A 19941-nucleotide genomic window follows, 5' to 3' on the forward strand; every position below is an offset into this window, starting at 1 on the left:
TAATAACAGGGTACATGGCTACAGTCATGGAAAATTTAAACCCTGTGGGAAGATCAGGGGATAATTTATTAGGGGTTGAAAATGACGGTTTGGCACGCATCCATCAAAATCATGCGTTTTTCGCAAAGTTTGGGAGCGCCCCAAATTGTTGTTTGGTCTTTAAATCGACTAAATTTTTTTCAACCTGTTCTCAGGGTACAGTTTTATCAAGTTCATGAAACATTAACAGTCACAATTAATTAGGGGATGATTTATGAGGGGATGAAAATTAGAATTTGGTTAAATTTTTTGTTTTTTTCGACTTAAAATTCATTTGGTTTACATCACCTGATATCAGGTTATACCTAAAAAACTTGAAAATCATCCCCTTTTGACACTAAGGGGTTAATTTTTTATTTTTCAATTTTTTGAATTTTGAATTTTTAGGTTTTGACGTCTAGGAATTTCTGAACATGATCAGAGAGAATCATCCCTCTTGCACTCTTAGGGGTGGATTTTTTTGGGGTTGATATTGACAACAAAATATTCAATTTTCACAAATTTTAACATTTTCTAACGATTTTTGGTCATTTAAAATTTCTGGACCTCATTTTAGGGTTGATTTTGCCTTCTTCAAGAAAAATCAACCCTCTAGGACACTCAGAGGGTGGTTTATAATTGTTCAAAAATTTTATTTTTTTTTGTCAAAAAAATGATTTTAAAAATATAATTTCTTTTTCCGTCACTTGAAACGTATCAAAAATCAAAATTGTCAATCCTGACCTCTGAGCATGTTTTCATAAGAAATTAACGGCAAGAAAATCCGGCAATTTGTCGATTTTCGCACCCGAAAAGCCTATTCAATCGAGCCATGAATAAATAAATAAGAGTGAACGTGCGGGGAACTAATATGATTTGGGGCGCAGCGTGCGTGGCGCTGGAGCAGCAAGGGCCGGTGTTCGTGCTGGAGCCGGCGGCGCGGGTCGAGTTCTCGGCGCACGGCAGCGGCGTCGTCAAAGTCGAGTGGCTCTTGGCCGACGGCAGCCCCGCCCTGCCGGTCGAGCTGCCGCCCTTCCCCGCCGACCGTCTCCGACACGACGTCCACTCGGCCCTCTACAGGTGCCGCGCTTCCAACCACCTCGGCACCATCCTCAGCAGGGACGTCCACGTCCGCGCAGGCAAGTCGCTTAATGCACGTCGTGTATTTACGTACGAAAATAATTTTTTTCGATTTTTGGAGGGAGTTTTTTTATTTAAGTTTTCGTCCGATTTGTCCTGAATTTCCTGAACCTAATGCCAGGGTACAGTTTAGTACTCTTGAGGAGTTTCATCCCTTTTGAAGACCTGGGGGTGGTTTTATCAGGGGTTGAAAATGGTAGTTTGGTCGATTTGTTGCAAAAAATTCAAATTTTCAGCAGTGTTTGAATTTATCTAAAAATATTTTTTATTTCTTTGGAGAGTTTAAAACTTTTTAGGCTTAATGTCTATGTGTTTTTCTACAAAATTGCTAAATTTTAACCTCCTAGGTATTTTTGCAAATGATAAGTAAAGGTTTGAAAATGCTAAAAAAGCTCGTCAGGAAATCTATTTTTTTATTTCATGATTTTTTAAGGTTCTAAACTACCTAAATAGGTTTCCAGGGTAAAAATTCGTAACAAAATAAATTTCCAACCCACTGTAAGGTCCAGGGGTTGTTTTACGAGGGGTTGAAATTTTTTTAATAAAAATATTTTTTGTTTTAAATTATTTTTAACCTGATAGGAGGGTCCGTTATCTCATTTCCTAATAGTAAGATGACCTACAGAACCTGATCTCAGGTGCCTATTTTACATCCCAGACTTTGTTTTCTAGACAAAAAAAAAATTAAAATTATTTTTTTTGGCAGTTGTTCGTCAGCAGTACGAGGTGCAGGTGTACGACGAGTACGTGATCAGCGGAAACACAGCGGTGCTGCGGTGCCAAGTGCCGAGCTTCGCGTCCGAACACGGACACGGGCGGCAAGTACGCCGTGCTGGGCGACCTCTACGTGTACGACGCCGGCCCTGGCGATGCCTACAAGAGCTACGCGTGCCGCACCGTGCACCGGCTGACCGGAGAAGTGCACGCCAGCGCCTATCCGGGCCGCATCGTCGTATCCGAGCCAAAGGGACCGGTCCAGCCGCGCATCACCGTCGACAAGCACTCGGCCAAACTGGTGCGCGTCGGCGACGACGTCACGCTTGCCTGCGTCGCTCAGGGTTACCCTGTCCCCAGCTACAGGTACTGAAAAATTAATTTCTAGTGAGAAAAAGTCATTTTTTGCGATTTTTGAAATTTTATATTTCATATTCATGTTGATTTAAAAGCCTGAAACTTCCTGAACTGAAAGTCAGGGTGCATAAATATCACCCTGGAAATTTTGAATACTCTGATGCGTTTTGAAATTAGTTTGCGGACGGTAGAAATTGCTACCTGAATCAAACGTTTTGCATAAAAATGAATTTTTTTCGTTTTTTAAGAGATTATTAAAAAAATACAGGAACACAAGAGGGTTCAAACCTTTGGATTTATTAGTTAGGTTATAGATGTATGACCCTGAAAAATCTGAACCCTTTGGAACACTTTGAAAATTATTTATAAGGGATCAAACTTGTCTCCTGGAGCAAATTTTACACAATTTTTTTTTTATTTTTTTAAATATTTAAATTTTATATTACCTTCACCTGAAGGATCTTAAATATACCACCTGATCTTTTATGACCCTGAAAATTCTGAACCTTCAACCTATTTATTAACTTTCAGGTGGTACCGTGAGCAATTGCTGCCGGTGGCCGTAGGTCAGCGGCTTTCCCTGGTGGCGCCAGGTCTCTTAAGAATCTCAAAGGTGTGTTTTACCCTGACCCTGAATTTCCACCTATAATTTTTCAAAATAAAATTTAGGTTCGTCTGGAGTGGAGGACCGTGGAAAGTATTTGTGCTGGGTGAACAATTCTGCTGGCGAAGAGACGGTTCAGGTGGCGCTGACGGTGACGGCGCCGCTGTCGGCCCACGTCTAGCCTCAGCATCAGGTCGTCGACGTCGGAAAGGCAGCCGAGTTCAGGTGAGAAAAATTTTATTTAAATAAAAATAAAAATTTAAATTCAATTAAATTATCCAGTAGTTCAAAAATCATTTTAACCTGATATCAGGGTGCAGTTAAACCATCATGCAAAATTTCAGACCTCTGTTTCTCTCAGGGCGCGTTTTATAATACCTTCAAAATGCTTATTTGATTGATGTGGAGGCGAAAAAACTCATTTTTCACGATTTTCAACTGTGAATTAAATTTTTTACAACAACCTAACAGGTCTGAAACCTTTTGAGTTTAATTTCAGGATGTTTATCTGTAGCCATATCAATTTTCAGCTTTCTAAGTAATGAAAAACTAAATTTATAAAGTGCTAAATATGCCAAAACAGAGCATTTTGAACCAAAAATTAAAAAATCAACCTGAATAATTTTGAAAGGTCTGAAACCTTTTAAAACATTATTTTTTGCCTCCAGGTGTGTGGCTGGCGGGAGTCCAGTGACGCAAGTGACGTGGCTGCGCAACGGGCGTCCAGTGGCGGGCGACGCGCGGTTCGACCTGTCGCGGCGGGACACGCTGAGCGTGCGTCCGGTGCTGAAGGACGACCACGGCATGACTGTACCAGTGCTTCGTGTCCAACGAGTGGGAGCAGGCGCAGGCGACGGCGCAGCTGCTGCTCGGCGACGCCAGTCCGGAGCTCGTCTACTGGTTCTCCGAGCAGACTCTGCAGCCAGGGCCCGCCGTCTCGCTCAAGTGCGTCGCCACCGGCAACCCGCCGCCCCAGTTCGTCTGGACGCTCGACGGATTCCCTGTACCTGACAATAAAAGGTAAAAATATATTTTTGAAGATTTTTAAAAAAAAATTAAATAGTAAAATTATTTTGGCGACATCCCAAAAGACTTTAATTTTAATTTTATTTATCCAAAAGACGCAAACGTTAATTGTGTGCCTAAAAAACTTTGAATTTCTTCTCGACAACCCATAGAAGTCGAGTTAATAATTTTTAAAGTCGAAAAAACGCGATTTGTAACATTTCTAAATTTTGTTTTCGGGGTCCAGACGGGGCCCTTTGGGCCGGACGGCACTGATTTTAGCACCAATCGATACCCCTCAGTGGGGCACACCCGTCCGTGTTCAGTTGTCCAAAATCTGGCCATTTTCCGAATTACTACGATTTTTTTTCAACTTATGTTTAGAAAAAGTCAAAATTTTTAAATAATTTGGTTTTATTTTTATTTAAATTTGGCCGCTTGTCCGATCATCAACCACGACCCCTCATCGGATAGGCATTGGACGGGGCTTTGATCTGGCATATCATAACGACCTTTTTCAGGGTACCCCCCGACCTGACATTCTCTAAGAGGCCGGTTTTTCATACTTTTTAAGTAATTTTGAGCACATTCTCCGATAGCCATCCACGATTTTTTACCTTTGCCCTTCACAGACCTTCCTCAGGTCACGTGACCTGAGATCCAGCAAGTTAAAATGAATGTGTTGCAGATTTCTCGTGGGTCAGTACGTGACTGTGCACGACGACGTGAACATCTCGAGCCTGCGCGAGGAGGACGGCGGCGAGTACACTTGCACGGCGCGCAACGCGGTGGCGCAGGTGTCGCACAGCAATCATCGAGGGCGGCCTTCCGCTGACGTTCAGGTGGGAACGCAACGGGCAGCCGCTGCCGTCGCCCGCCGCCTCGACGAATACTCGGCCTCGCTCGTCATCGAACACATCTCGTCAGCCCACAGTGGCGACTACACCTGCATCGCCCAGAACGTCGCTGGCACCGTCACCTTCACCGTTCCCCTCACCGTCAATGGTAAGGTCACGATTTTCTTTATTCCCCTTTTATTAAACCTTTCCTCAAGTTCCACCGCGGTGGGTGATCGAGCCGAGCGACGCGAGCGTGGCCTCCGGACACGACACGTGGTGTTGCACTGCCAGGCCGACGGCTACCCTGTGCCCAACGTGACCTGGCGTCGGGCGGACGGAAACGCTCCTGGCGAGTACAAGGGCCAGGTGCGCACCTCCAGCGGCTACTCCAGCCACACTGACGAGACCACCTTCAGGTAAACTGATCAAAATTCACTTACCTTCCATCTTTCATGCTAGGAGGTCTTCAACCTGACCTCAGGGAAAAGACCCTGAGTTTTTGAAATTGTTCAGAATTTTATTAATATTCATTTTAAAAACATTCCCTCAAAAGAATGTACCCAAAAATACCCTGAGTTTACCCTGGTGTAAGGTTAGTTTTGATTTGAATTTTGGACTCGTGTTTCAGTGGTCTGGCGTCGAAGCGAGCGTCGGCGTGCGAGCGGGTGCAGCAGCCAGGCCGCCCCTCCGATTCGCACCACGAGCTGAGCGAGGCCGAGTGCGACCGCGGCCGCAAGCCTCGCCTCTCGCGCACCGCAGGGACACCACCTTCCAAATCAACGTCTAGCCATTGTCTGTGATTCGCACATTTCCCTCCTCCCTGCCCTCGTCCACCAACGACCACCACTTAAATATAAATATATTCACTGCGTTGACTGACCAAAACCTCGACTTTTCTTTCTCTTCAAACCACTTCCTAGAGGCAATTTGATCTCTTCAACACTTAGCACACGACAAAAGCTGCACAATCTGATTTTCAGCTGTACATTTTTAGCTTCTTGCTTGCAACAGCTACAACCTATATTATTCTTGCTATATTATCAATAAAGTTATCAAAAGTTTGAACAATAAGAGGCTTTAAACAGACCAAAATTGTGGCAGAAATGATAACGAAAACACGTAAATTACAAACAAATAAATAAGAAATACGTAAAAACGTTTCATTTGCGAGGAAAGTAATTTTTGATAAATTTCTCTTAATTTTTTAACACATAGATATCAGCATTCTGTCTCACACCAAGTGCTTTTTTCTTCGCGGCCAGCAAGCAGCTGATTTAGCCCATGTTTGTGTTTACGTCTCGCGAAGTGGACAGGATCGGCGAGGATGCAGCGGCTTTTGCACTCGTCGGCGTCGCTATCGGCGCCGCCGGGCAAGGCAATGCTTGGAAATATGCGGAAAAAGAGCGGCGACGCGATGAGAAAGTGCCCGAGAACCGTGGAACCGCACGTCGCCAAGGTATTAAAAAAAGAAACTAAAATTCGATCCTGCAGCGGTTTCAAAAGGGTCCTTCGACCCTCGAGGCGGCGCACCTTCGAACTTATGCAGGGCTGTGTGGTGGTTCATTAGCTGGTAATGCGTTTAAAATTTTTAAAAAAAAATTGAGGAATTCAAAGAGAAATTTATTTGAAAATTCACTTTAATAACTTTTATTTTAAATTTAATTGTAATTAGAATTATGCATACTGAACGGAATTAAATATTTTTAAGATAGAATATAATTTTTACCAGGTGTCAATTTCTCAGGGCATTTAATTTGTCCTTTAAATAATAACTTTTTGACCTGGGCATTCCCTGGTGGTGCCGGGTTTCTTAAAAATTCTGAAAGGTACGTTTTACCCTGACCCTGATTTCCACCTTTAATTTTTTAAATAAAATTCAGGTTTGTCTGGAGGCGCGCGGAAAGTATTTGTGCTGAGTGAATTATTTGACTGGCAAGGAGACTGTTCAGGTGGCGCTGACGGTGACGGCGCCGCTGTCTGCCCACGTCCAGCCCCAGCATCAGGTCGTCGACGTCGGAAAGGCGGCCGTGTTCAGGTCAGAATTTTTTTATTTAAATATAAGAAGAAAAATTGGCTTGTTAAAATAGTGAAACTTTCACTTTTGGCGTTTTAAAATTAATATTTTGATTTAATAAAAAGATGTGGGTCATTTAAAATCATTTTAACCTGATATCATGGTGCAGTTTAACCATCAAACGAAGTTTCAGACCTCTATTCCTCTCAGGACTCCTTTTATAAGGGTTTAAAAATGCTGATTTGGTGGAAATCGAGGCGAAAAAAACTCGTTCTTCACGATTTTCAACTATGAATTAATTTTTTTGCAACAACCTTAGAGGTCTGAAACCTTTTGAGTTTAATCTCGGGGTGTTTTTCTCTTGCCACACCAATTTTCATCTTTCTAAATAACCGGAAACTGGATTTATAAGGAGTTAAATTTGCCAAAATTTGGAAAAAAGTCGACCCTGAAAAATATTTTTATTTGCAGTGAGGAGGCCGCTGACCTGACGAGGGTCGACCCTGATTGGCAGAAGCAGGAGGTGGCCGGCGAGTATAGCAAGGTGCGGAGAAAGGGCGGGCGGATGCGCGAGTGCCAACCTGGGCGGCACCAACTCGCAGCATCACCGCGACTCCGACGGGTCGTCCGAGACGTCAGTGTCGAGCGGCCGCAAGCCGAACCCTTGGCGCCAGGGCCAGGTTACTCTAGCCACACTGACGACTCCACCTTCAGGTATGCTAATCTAAAGTCACTTTTATACCTTCTAACCTTAAAGTTGCGAGGTCTTCAACCTGATTTCAGGGGTAAAAACCCGAAGTTTGTAAACTGTTAAGAATTTTCTATTATTTTTAAAAATTACTTTTCAAAAGAATGAACCTGAATATACCCTGAGTCAGGGTAGGATGTTTTTATCGCCATGTATGTCCTCACCTGGTTTGAGGGTGGCTTCGATTTAAATTTTAGACCAAAGGGTGGCCGAGGCGCGAAAAATAAATAATCCTGAATAAAACCTCCCAGACACTCCCCGTCCGCGTCCACCTATCGGTGTCCGGGGGTGTCGCAACGTGAACACGGCCCCCTGGCTCGTGTCCGGTTCGTCCGGGACAACTTGCTTGTTGAATTCGGTCTCGTACTGCTTGATCTGGAACAGATCGATGTGGCGGCGCGGACACCGCGGCTTCACCTCCACTCCGTCATCCAGAGCGTCGTTGATGGCCTGTCGCCTGGACAGCACCGAGGACAGTTCGTTCTCCGTGGACATGTTTCTCCAATGCGGTGCGCCCGGTGGCCGGTGCGGACACTCGCTAAAAAATAAGTTGACCTGAACGCTTCAATTTAACTTGCTTCTTCCGCTTCTTCCCATTCCACTCAAAAGCTAGATAAACCGGTTTAGTTTGGTTCAAAAACCGGTATATTTTATGAAATTCTTTCCCTCAACTCTCAATATTTAAACTCTTTCAGTCCGAAATGTGGCTTAAATTCATTAAATACATTAATTTGTCTGTTTGCATATTCATAAAAGAGCAGAAAAGACTGAAAACTAGAAAATCTTGTCTCGATTTTATTCAAAATTAAACCGGTAATACAACAATCGATACAATATTACTTGCAGACTGCCCGTCCCGTCTGATGGCGCGTTGAACCGAAATGAGAAACCGGCTGCGGTTCATTCTGAGGGGCGTGGTCGTGCGTGTTTATGTTTTGTTTTAGTTTCTGCCTGCGCCGGTCGCAAGTCGTCCTAAGGAGAGTAAACTGTAAAGGAACTTTACTCTCCTTAAGTCTAAGGAGAGTAAACCTTTTACTCTCCTTACTTAAGTCGTCCAGTCTGGCAGCAACAGCGACTTAAGGATGACGTGCGCGGTGATGTTCTACAGCCGTGATTGAGGGGCCAAGCGGCCACTAGGCGACTGTCGAGGACCATGGCCACATATCGGGTGAGTACACTACATTTCTCTTTATTTTGGGGGCCAAGATTTTCTTTGCGTTTTCGTTAAATTCTCGCGCGCCACGATGTAATAATATTGCGTCTTGATTTCGGAAAAATTGCGCATAATCTCAACAAACACGAATTTTTTATGCTAGAAATGGGCAACAATCGATTTGTCATTGAGTTTTTTTTGTTTTGATTTGAAGCTCGGGCGCATCCCTCTTATTAAACGGATAATTATCCTGTCATTAATCAAGTAATTACCTCAACTCATTAATTTCGCCATTATAAGAAAAATAAAACTTTTAAATCTTGCCGCGCTATTTTTTGCTGTTAGAGCTGTCGATCGGGAGCGAAATTAGCGGCGCCAGCGGCAGTTGCATGAAGCTAGATTTGCGAGGCCTGTGGTCAGTCGCCATTTTGGCAGCTGTTCTGAGAATTGTTTCTCGGTCTGCTGCCGTGCCGTTGCCGTGATCGAGGATTATGAGGCCTGCGAGGTGGCCGGCGACCAACAGGCGGCCACCGAGGGCCGTGGCAGGCCACGGACGGCGTGCGGGACAAGTCGAAGGGCTTGGAGGCGGTTTGGGACTCGCTCAGCCAGATTCTGATTCCCAGGGTGCGAGGCCGACATTTGCCAAGTGCATTACATACCCATGCCCGCCCGCCAGCCGCACGAGAGGCTCAATTTTGGCGACAGATTTTTACTGCCTGGCCATTCCTTCGAGTAGGAAAAACAAGGTAGGAAATTGGAACCAATAACGAGCTTGATGTGTGTTAATTTACCCTCGGCAAGCTCTATTTTAATTCGTGATTTCTCCGCTCACCCGATGGCCGATTAATTTTTCAGCTTACGATCCTAGTTACTCAATTGGTCATTTTTTCAATAACTGTTGTCTGTGTTGATATTTATTATATTACCAAACATTTCAATGAACAATAATCGGGTTCTTAACTCAATTTTTTGTAGTGCTGCCGTCCAATTCTCATCCGCTGGGGCGATTGTTGGCAACCCCTTCAGCAGCGGGAACGACGGGAACGTTCACCCTTCGCGCGTTCTCATCCTCAATAGCCAACGCGTCAACGTCAGGCCGCCTCTCAACTTGTCCAGCGCCCTGAAGAAGCCTGAGCCGCCCCGCCACCAGGGTTCCTTCCAGGTGAATCACGTTTCTTTTATAATTCTCCATATTTTATTTATTTAAAAAAAATCGCAGAACAAAACATAAACACTCGTGTTGCACTACGTTGAAATCGACTAATTTATTGGTTGACATACGCTTTTCAAGACTCGGGAGCTGCGCTCCAATTCTGATAATTTCATTTCCATCGTGTCTTTCTTGTCAACAGAAAGTCCGTCTCTGTCCAAGAGCGTCAAGCAGTTTGCAAACAAGGCTCTAAACAGTGGTGACGTGGAGAGCAAGTTGGCCGTTGCCGAACCGACGCTAAGCATGGCCAAAAAGCTGGCCAAGCCTGCGGTCGCCGAGAGGAACTCGTTTGGACACTCCTCGCTGGCTGAGCTCACTCTATAGTCAGACCAGCGTTGGCGTTGGCTCCTTGAGCGCGTCTCCTTGTCCTCGCTCGAGAAGCAGACCGCCGAGCTGACCAATGCCAAGTCAGCCGCTTTCACAAGTCACCGTCAGACTCGCAGGTAAGGCCAAAAATTTCCTTAAAACAATTTTTGCATCACAAACAGGAATATAGATTGTTAAATTTTCCCGCATCACTTTGTTGCTCATCTCGGCGCCGCAAATGCGCGGCAAACTGCTCTAATTTCGTGGTGTTTTAAATATTGGGAGTGTCAATTAATCGCACTGTGCGAGTGTAATATCGCGCGTGGCAGGAAAAGGCCGCAAATAATTTGATATATTTTAAAAAGAAAAGAGGGGGAAAGCCGGCAACCAATCAGAGCAAAGCATCGCCCTACCCCCACCAACTCCATTTAACACCTTGAGGGTCTGTTTCGTTCCTCAGGTGTCCGTTCACCCTGCAGTGCCTGTCCGAGCTGCTGACGACGCCGAGGCAGCAGTACAACCGCATCGACAAGTTCTGGTTGTCAGCGGCAACGATCCTCCGCAGGTCACGGCCAACGGTCTGTCCGAGGACAACGGCCTCGAGGCCCCCGAGCCCAAGAAGCCGCGCATTGAGGAAGTCTAGGAGAAGCTGGACAGGGAGACTGCCGTCAAGGAGCAAAATGGCGACCACGTCGAAGACAAGAAAGGTTGGTTTGATTTTTTTCTGGTTGAGATATGCTTTATTTTCGAATTTTAGACGAGAAGAACCTGCCAAAGAACCTGAACGAGGAAGCCTCCAAGCCAGAGGCTGAACCTGTGGAACCTCAGGTTGAAACCGAGACTGCCGAACCTCCGAAGGAAGCTGCGGAAGAACCTGAAATCGCAAAGGAGCCTGAAACGCCGCCAGCTGAACCTGTGGAGGAAGCTGAGAAGCAAGAAAGAGCTTGTGGCTGTGTCTGAAGACCAAGAGATGCCTTTGGTGGAAAAAGAGGCGCCGCGTTGGCCTCTCCCGAGAAGGATTTGAGTTACGAAAAGGTTTCGGAAGCACTCGAAACGGAGGACGTGCCAATGCCAATGGAGGAGCAGAGCTGAGTTGCATTTACTCTCGTGGACAATTATCTGATACTTAATTTATTTTCTGATGCCGCTCTCAACTGAGCCTCTGTTAACTCTCACAAACCGTCGAATTTAGCAGAAGAATGACACGAAACACGTTTTGTGTTGAAACAACGGTGGTGGGCAATGCAATATTAGTTTCTTAGTGCTATCGCGCTACGCTGCGAAACATTTATTTTTATCTCACCTGTATTCTAATAAAGAGAAAGCTGCTCACACGCCGCGCATTCTTCCTTATTGTTCTGTTTTGAAAATTTATTTTATCTAAAAATGTCAAACGCTCAATTCCGTAAGAATCCCATGCTAAATTCCCTCTGATGAATGGAAAATCGATCATTTGATTCCAATTGTGCAGCTGAAAAGTTTGAATATATTTTAAAATGGCGGAAACTCGTTAAAAGTTAAATTTAATCGAATTAATTGAGAATGATAACGAGGACATGGGAAAAAGAAGCAAGAATTTTTTGTTCGGAGAGTCCTCGACTCTGCGATTGGCTGACGGTGAACGCACATCAACAGCTCCCGCGGTTGCCTAGCAACAGCTTGCAAGCGAAGTGAATGCGCGGGAAAAACTTGCGCGTTGTCAGCCAATCAGCATCGACGGTTCTTCTAGCAAAGAATTCTTGTTCGTGTCTCCGATTTAAGTGTTTTTGTTTGGATTTAAACCGTTTTATATCAACTTATAATGTTTTTCTGTGATGATGCATGAAAAAAGTTGATTTATCGATTGATAAACGCAGATATTCATGAAAAGTCGATCGAAGCCATCAACAAGAAGGGTTTCAGCAACTAGCTCCTACTGTCTCCACATGATTTACGACCGAGAAGTAGAGGAAAAACAAATTCTAACGAATCTTACCTAAGTTTGTACTGTGAAAAAGATCGTGGGCAACATGTTCCTGTACAGCTCTGGCCACATTCCATTGCTTTCCACGGCCAACGGCTGTCCCAACATTTTAATCTGGTAGTTTGCTTTATTTATAATTGCTTTTTATTTCATTTTGACTTGATTGCTGAAAGGTTTGATGACCTGGCAAAAGCGGGCGTTTACCGCGAGAGGGAAAATGCGTCATCTTATTCACGTCTTCGGCACGTCCTCAGTTTCGAGTGCTTCCGAAACCTTTTCGTCACTCAAATCCTTCTCGGGAGAGGCCAACGCGGCGCCTCTTTTTCCACCAAAGGCAACTCTTGGTCTTCAGACACAGCCACAGGCTCATCTTGCTTCTCAGCTTCCGGCCTCCACAGGTTCAGCTGGCGGCGTTTCAGACTCATTTGCAATTTCCGGCTCTTCCGCAGCGTCCTTTGGATGTTATTGTTTTGAAGTATGATCTTTTAATTTAAAAGCTAGTTATATCGGATTAATATATTAAAAGTTAATTATTTGATTAAACATTTTTAATCAAGCGCGTCTCGCCCTTGCCAATGGTTTCAAAAAATTAAAACTTGTAAAATTAAATTGTAAAATTGTTGGAATCACGGCGAGCGCGAGTGTGTGGTATGTATGCGCCCTCTGATTTCGCGGGACAAACGCCAAACGTGGTGCTTAATATTACGGTTTAACTAGGACTGGTGGACACCGCCATTTTTACATACGGAATTCCCCCCCCCCTTGTCTATACGGCGTTTCAATGCGAGTGTCGTATAGACGAGGCGGGGGAAATAACTCCGTCTGTAAAAATGGCGGTGTCCACCAGTCCTAGTTATACCGTACTTAGTGCTGCGTGTGAAAAAGGAGGCGGAGCCAGACGGCACAAGTGCGCATGCGCGGTTGGCAGCTAACGGTGGCACTTAAGGAGAAGCGGCCAGAGTACCTAAAGAGGGGAAGGAGTGGGGGACAAACGACGCTTGGCTGCTGGGTGAATGACCCACTGCTTCCCCACTCTTCATGTCTGGCAGCTGGTTCACTTCTCCTACTCTCATTTCATTAGTCTCTAACTGGCAGCGACGGGAAGAGGACGCGCGCGGTGCTGGTCTGCAGCCGCGCTTGATGACTGAGGGGCCAGCGACCACCAGACGGCCTCCGTGGACCTCGGCTGACCCGCGACTGACGTCTACATTTTCGGGTGAGTCCAATTATTACATTTTTTTCCTATTTTGGGGGTGAACAAACTCTTGGCGTTTTCGTTACAAAATCGCGAGCCTCTTGACGGCATAATATTAAAAAAATTACGCATGCCAGTCAATAATCTTTAAATTTAAAAAATATTAATAATTGGAATTTGTAAAAGAGGAAAATAAAATTTAAACAGAAATCGAAAAATTCAACCAAATTTTTGTTTAAAAACTGAACCTAAAATTTCAATTATATTGACTTGGAAACGCGAATGTAGGCAAGCTTAAGGACGGTACAACTAGGACTGGCGGACACCGCCACTTTTACAGACGGGAAAATCTTCCCCTGTCTCAGCTATACGCAAGCGCCGTGTAGCTTAGACAGGGAAAGTTTTTCCCATCTGTAAAAATGGTGGTGTCCACCAGTCTTAGTTATTCCGTCATTAGGCAAGCGGAATTTGCGGGCCAAACACCTAACGTGCATGCTTGTAAAGTAGTGGGCGTGGCCAGACGGAACAAGTGCGCATGCGCGGTTGGCAGCTAGCGGTGGCACTTAAGGAGAAGCAACTAAAGAGGGGAAGGAGTGGGGATGAACGTCGCTTGATTGCTGGTTGAATGCCCCCACTCCTTCTCCTCTCTGCTGCTGCTTCGCTTCTCCTACTCTCACTCTCATTAGTCTTAAACTGGCAGCGAGCGAAGGATGACGTGCGCGGTGCTGGTCTGCAGCCGCGCTTGATGACTGAGGGCCAGCGACCACCAGATGGCCACCGTGGACAGCGTGGACCTCGGCTGACCCGCGGCCGACGGCCACACCTACGGGTGAGTACAATCATTACATTATTTCCTATTTTGGGGGCTAAGAAATTCTTCGCGTTTTCGTTACGTTATCGCGAGCCACTTTACGGCATTATATCTTGATATTTAAAAATTAAGCATGCCAGTCAATAATCTTTAAATTTAAAATATATTAATAATTAGAATTTGTAAATGAGGAAAATAAAATTTAAACAGAAATCGAAAAAATTGAACCAAATTTTTGTGTAAAAAACTTAACTTAAAATTTCAATTATATTGACTTGGAATCGCGAATGTAGGCAAGCTTAAGGACGGTACAACTAGGACTGGCGGACACCGCCACTTTTACAGACGGGAAAATCTTCCCCTGTCTCAGCTATACGCAAGCGCCGTGTAGCTTAGACAGGGAAAGTTTTTCCCATCTGTAAAAATGGTGGTGTCCACCAGTCTTAGTTATTCCGTCATTAGGCAAGCGGAATTTGCGGGCCAAACACCTAACGTGCATGCTTGTAAAGTAGTGGGCGTGGCCAGACGGAACAAGTGCGCATGCGCGGTTGGCAGCTAGCGGTGGCACTTAAGGAGAAGCAACTAAAGAGGGGAAGGAGTGGGGATGAACGTCGCTTGATTGCTGGTTGAATGCCCCCACTCCTTCTCCTCTCTGCTGCTGCTTCGCTTCTCCTACTCTCACTCTCATTAGTCTTAAACTGGCAGCGAGCGAAGGATGACGTGCGCGGTGCTGGTCTGCAGCCGCGCTTGATGACTGAGGGCCAGCGACCACCAGATGGCCACCGTGGACAGCGTGGACCTCGGCTGACCCGCGGCCGACGGCCACACCTACGGGTGAGTACAATCATTACATTATTTCTTATTTTGGGGGCTAAGAAATTCTTCGCGTTTTCATTACGTTATCGCGAGCCACTTTACGGCATTATATCTTGATATTTAAAAATTAAGCATGCCAGTCAATAATCTTTAAATTTAAAATATATTAATAATTAGAATTTGTAAATGAGGAGAATAAAATTTAAACAGAAATCGAAAAAATTTAACCAAATTTTTGTGTAAAAAACTTTACTTAAAATTTCAATTATATTGACTTGGAATCGCGAATGTAGGCAAGCTTAAGGACGGTACAACTAGGACTGGCGGACACCACCACTCTTACAGACGGGAAAATGGTGGTGTCCGCCAGTCCTAGTTGTACCGTCCTTAAGCAAGCTGATTTTGCGGGCCAAACACCTGACGTGCATGCATGTAAAGTAGGGGGGGCCAGGTGGCACAAGTGCGCATGCGCGGTTGGCAGCTGGTGGTGGCACCTAAGGAGAAGCAGCAAGAGTACCAAAAGAGGGGAGGGAGTGGGGACAAACGACGCTTGACTGCTGGGTGAATGACCCACTGCTTCCCCTCTTTTGCTGACTCTGTCTGCTGCGTCGCTTCTCCTACTCTCTCTCATTAGTCTTTAACTGGCAGCAAGCGAAGGATGACGTGCGCGGTGCCGGTCTGCAGCCGCGCTTGACAGCTGAGGGGCCAGTGACCACCAGACGGCCACCGTGGACAGCGAGGACCGCGGCCGACGTCCACATATTCAGGTGAGTCCAATTATTACATTATTTCCTATTTTGGGGGCGTCTCTTAAAATCAAAGGGTAATTCGCGCGTCAAACCTGTTTTATTTTTGTTCTTCTTTCCTCTCATTCTCTGAACTTGATGTTCTGATTGACAGGTTTGCGACCTCGAGTACCATCCGGACAACCAGTTCCTCGCTTCCTGGAAACGACCAACGATACTACATCTATGCAACCTTCATTCCTCCCACCAGTCCCAATTATGCTCTTCAAATTTTATGTATCTTTATTTAAATTGTTCATTTGAAACATAAAATTGGAAAAATAAAGATAAATCCTGTAAAGTAATTCAGAAATGAATGTAAAATACGATTGCAAATTGTAAATTCCTGCTCTTTGCATAATGCTATGTCACTGGAAGTGGTGGGGAATTTCTAATGTCTGCTTTTCTCTATTTTCCCTTTTTACCTTTCCCTTATGTTCCTTTTTCCATTTAATTTTCAGTAGTGGGATCCCGCCTGTGCCAGTGGCGCAAGTGGGAATACCCTGCTGGTAGCTTTTTTAATTTTTCTCTCAATTCCATTCCCTTTTTTTAATTTTTCCCTCAATTCCATTCCCTTAACTTTCCCTAAATTAATTTCCTATTAACTGTCCAGTAGTGGGATCCTGCCTGTGCCAGTGGCGCAAGTGGGAACACCCTGCTGGTAGCTTTTTTAATTTTTCTCTCAATTCCATTCCCTTTTTTTAACTTTTCCCTCAATTCCATTCCCTTAACTTTCCCTAAATTAATTTCCTATTAACTGTCCAGTAGTGGGATCCTGCCTGTGCCAGTGGCGCAAGTGGGAACACCCTGCTGGTAGCTTTTTTAATTTTTCCCTCAATTCCATTCCCTTAACTTTCCCTAAATTAATTTCCTCTTAACTGTCCAGTAGTGGGATCCTGCCTGTGCCAGTGGCGCAAGTGGGAACACCCTGCTGGTAGCTTTTTTAATTTTTCCCTCAATTCCATTCCCTTAACTTTCCCTAAATTAATTTCCTCTTAACTGTCCAGTAGTGGGATCCTGCCTGTGCCAGTGGCGCAAGTGGGAACACCCTGCTGGTAGCTTTTTTAATTTTTCTCTCAATTCCATTCCCTTTTTTTAACTTTTCCCTCAATTCCATTCCCTTAACTTTCCCTAAATTAATTTCCTATTAACTGTCCAGTAGTGGGATCCTGCCTGTGCCAGTGGCGCAAGTGGGAATACCCTGCTGGTAGCTTTTTTAATTTTTCTCTCAATTCCATTCCCTTTTTTTAACTTTTCCCTCAATTCCATTCCCTTAACTTTCCCTAAATTAATTTCCTATTAACTGTCCAGTAGTGGGATCCTGCCTGTGCCAGTGGCGCAAGTGGGAATACCCTGCTGGTAGCTTTTTTAATTTTTCCCTCAATTCCATTCCCTTTTTTTAATTTTTCCCTCAATTCCATTCCCTTAACTTTCCCTAAATTAATTTCCTATTAACTGTCCAGTAGTGGGATCCTGCCTGTGCCAGTGGCGCAAGTGGGAACACCCTGCTGGTAGCTTTTTTAATTTTTCTCTCAATTCCATTCCCTTAACTTTCCCTTAATTAATTTCCTATTAACTGTCCAGTAGTGGGATCCTGCCTGTGCCAGTGGCGCAAGTGGGAATACCCTGCTGGTAGCTTTTTTAATTTTTCCCTCAATTCCATTCCCTTTTTTTAATTTTTCCCTCAATTCCATTCCCTTAACTTTCCCTAAATTAATTTCCTATTAACTGTCCAGTAGTGGGATCCTGCCTGTGCCAGTGGCGCAAGTGGGAACACCCTGCTGGTAGCTTTTTTAATTTTTCTCTCAATTCCATTCCCTTAACTTTCCCTTAATTAATTTCCTATTAACTGTCCAGTAGTGGGATCCTGCCTGTGCCAGTGGCGCAAGTGGGAATACCCTGCTGGTAGCTTTTTTAATTTTTCTCTCAATTCCATTCCCTTTTTTTAATTTTTCCCTCAATTCCATTCCCTTAACTTTCCCTTAATTAATTTCCTATTAACTGTCCAGTAGTGGGATCCTGCCTGTGCCAGTGGCGCAAGTGGGAATACCCTGCTGGTAGCTTTTTTAATTTTTCCCTCAATTCCATTCCCTTAACTTTCCCTTAATTAATTTCCTATTAACTGTCCAGTAGTGGGATCCTGCCTGTGCCAGTGGCGCAAGTGGGAATACCCTGCTGGTAGCTTTTTTAATTTTTCTCTCAATTCCATTCCCTTTTTTTAACTTTTCCCTCAATTCCATTCCCTTAACTTTCCCTAAATTAATTTCCTATTAACTGTCCAGTAGTGGGATCCTGCCTGTGCCAGTGGCGCAAGTGGGAATACCCTGCTGGTAGCTTTTTTAATTTTTCCCTCAATTCCATTCCCTTAACTTTCCCTTAATTAATTTCCTATTAACTGTCCAGTAGTGGGATCCTGCCTGTGCCAGTGGCGCAAGTGGGAATACCCTGCTGGTAGCTTTTTTAATTTTTCTCTCAATTCCATTCCCTTTTTTTAATTTTTCCCTCAATTCCATTCCCTTAACTTTCCCTAAATTAATTTCCTATTAACTGTCCAGTAGTGGGATCCTGCCTGTGCCAGTGGCGCAAGTGGGAACACCCTGCTGGTAGCTTTTTTAATTTTTCCCTCAATTCCATTCCCTTAACTTTCCCTAAATTAATTTCCTCTTAACTGTCCAGTAGTGGGATCCTGCCTGTGCCAGTGGCGCAAGTGGGAACACCCTGCTGGTAGCTTTTTTAATTTTTCCCTCAATTCCATTCCCTTTTTTTAATTTTTCCCTCAATTCCATTCCCTTAACTTTCCCTAAATTAATTTCCTATTAACTGTCCAGTAGTGGGATCCTGCCTGTGCCAGTGGCGCAAGTGGGAATACCCTGCTGGTAGCTTTTTTAATTTTTCCCTCAATTCCATTCCCTTTTTTTAATTTTTCCCTCAATTCCATTCCCTTAACTTTCCCTAAATTAATTTCCTATTAACTGTCCAGTAGTGGGATCCTGCCTGTGCCAGTGGCGCAAGTGGGAATACCCTGCTGGTAGCTTTTTTAATTTTTCTCTCAATTCCATTCCCTTTTTTTAATTTTTCCCTCAATTCCATTCCCTTAACTTTCCCTAAATTAATTTCCTCTTAACTGTCCAGTAGTGGGATCCTGCCTGTGCCAGTGGCGCAAGTGGGAACACCCTGCTGGTAGCTTTTTTAATTTTTCTCTCAATTCCATTCCCTTTTTTTAATTTTTCCCTCAATTCCATTCCCTTAACTTTCCCTAAATTAATTTCCTCTTAACTGTCCAGTAGTGGGATCCTGCCTGTGCCAGTGGCGCAAGTGGGAACACCCTGCTGGTAGCTTTTTTAATTTTTCTCTCAATTCCATTCCCTTTTTTTAACTTTTCCCTCAATTCCATTCCCTTAACTTTCCCTAAATTAATTTCCTATTAACTGTCCAGTAGTGGGATCCTGCCTGTGCCAGTGGCGCAAGTGGGAAAACCCTGCTGGTAGCTTTTTTAATTTTTCTCTCAATTCCATTCCCTTTTTTTAATTTTTCCTCAATTCCATTCCTTTAACTTTCCCCCAAATTAATTTCCTATTAACTGTCCAGTAGTGGGATCCTGCCTGTGCCAGTGGCGCAAGTGGGAATACCCTGCTGGTAGCTTTTTTAATTTTTCTCTCAATTCCATTCCCTTTTTTTAATTTTTCCTCAATTCCATTCCTTTAACTTTCCCCCAAATTAATTTCCTATTAACTGTCCAGTAGTGGGATCCTGCCTGTGCCAGTGGCGCAAGTGGGAAAACCCTGCTGGTAGCTTTTTTAATTTTTCTCTCAATTCCATTCCCTTTTTTTAATTTTTCCTCAATTCCATTCCTTTAACTTTCCCCCAAATTAATTTCCTATTAACTGTCCAGTAGTGGGATCCTGCCTGTGCCAGTGGCGCAAGTGGGAATACCCTGCTGGTAGCTTTTTTAATTTTTCTCTCAATTCCATTCCCTTTTTTTAATTTTTCCTCAATTCCATTCCTTTAACTTTCCCCCAAATTAATTTCCTATTAACTGTCCAGTAGTGGGATCCTGCCTGTGCCAGTGGCGCAAGTGGGAAAACCCTGCTGGTAGCTTTTTTAATTTTTCTCTCAATTCCATTCCCTTTTTTTAATTTTTCCTCAATTCCATTCCTTTAACTTTCCCCCAAATTAATTTCCTATTAACTGTCCAGTAGTGGGATCCTGCCTGTGCCAGTGGCGCAAGTGGGAATACCCTGCTGGTAGCTTTTTTAATTTTTC

The 19941-nt window shown here is 44.2% G+C and overlaps 2 protein-coding genes across 4 annotated transcripts in view; both read left to right on the top strand.

Moving 5' to 3' along the window:
• The first annotated feature begins 3504 nt into the window (after window positions 1-3504).
• On the top strand, window positions 3505-5443 carry LOC135943162 (cell adhesion molecule Dscam2-like). 2 transcript variants are annotated; one of them, XR_010575169.1, is made up of 4 exons: window positions 3505-3853; window positions 4527-4843; window positions 4893-5093; window positions 5306-5443. XR_010575169.1 is itself a non-coding variant. In XM_065489595.1 (3 exons), exons 1-2 carry the CDS (start codon window positions 4516-4518, stop codon window positions 4994-4996), a joined length of 432 nt encoding a protein of 143 aa, XP_065345667.1. In that variant the 5' UTR covers window positions 4501-4515; the 3' UTR covers window positions 4997-5093; window positions 5306-5443. The 2 variants fall into 2 exon arrangements, 1 of the variants encoding a protein (XP_065345667.1); XM_065489595.1 differs by lacking the exon at window positions 3505-3853 and having other exon boundaries at window positions 4501-4843.
• Window positions 5444-9378: 3935 nt separating this feature from the next.
• The window catches only part of LOC135942715 (serine/threonine-protein phosphatase 4 regulatory subunit 2-like), a 161919-nt gene continuing 151356 nt past the window's right edge, over window positions 9379-19941 (top strand). Inside the window, exons 1-4 of one of the 2 annotated variants that reach the window (XR_010575122.1) lie at window positions 9379-9754; window positions 9945-10245; window positions 10569-10815; window positions 10866-11405. The gene's annotated coding sequence lies outside the window, so the exon portion shown is untranslated. Of the gene's footprint in view, window positions 9755-9944; window positions 10246-10568; window positions 10816-10865; window positions 11406-19941 lie in introns of those variants that run through there. The other variant, XR_010575123.1, reaches the window with a different exon arrangement.

This window comes from Cloeon dipterum, chromosome 4 (genome assembly GCF_949628265.1).
Source record: "Cloeon dipterum chromosome 4, ieCloDipt1.1, whole genome shotgun sequence".
Lineage (NCBI taxonomy): Eukaryota > Metazoa > Arthropoda > Insecta > Ephemeroptera > Baetidae > Cloeon > Cloeon dipterum.

Coding starts and splice junctions, on each gene's coding strand:
- LOC135943162 (XM_065489595.1), top strand. CDS start 4,516: ATGTGTTGCAGATTTCTCGTGGGTCAGTACGTGACTGTGCACGACGAC. Junction 4,844..4,892: donor CGTTCCCCTCACCGTCAATG/GTAAGGTCACGA, acceptor CCTTTCCTCAAG/TTCCACCGCGGTGGGTGATC.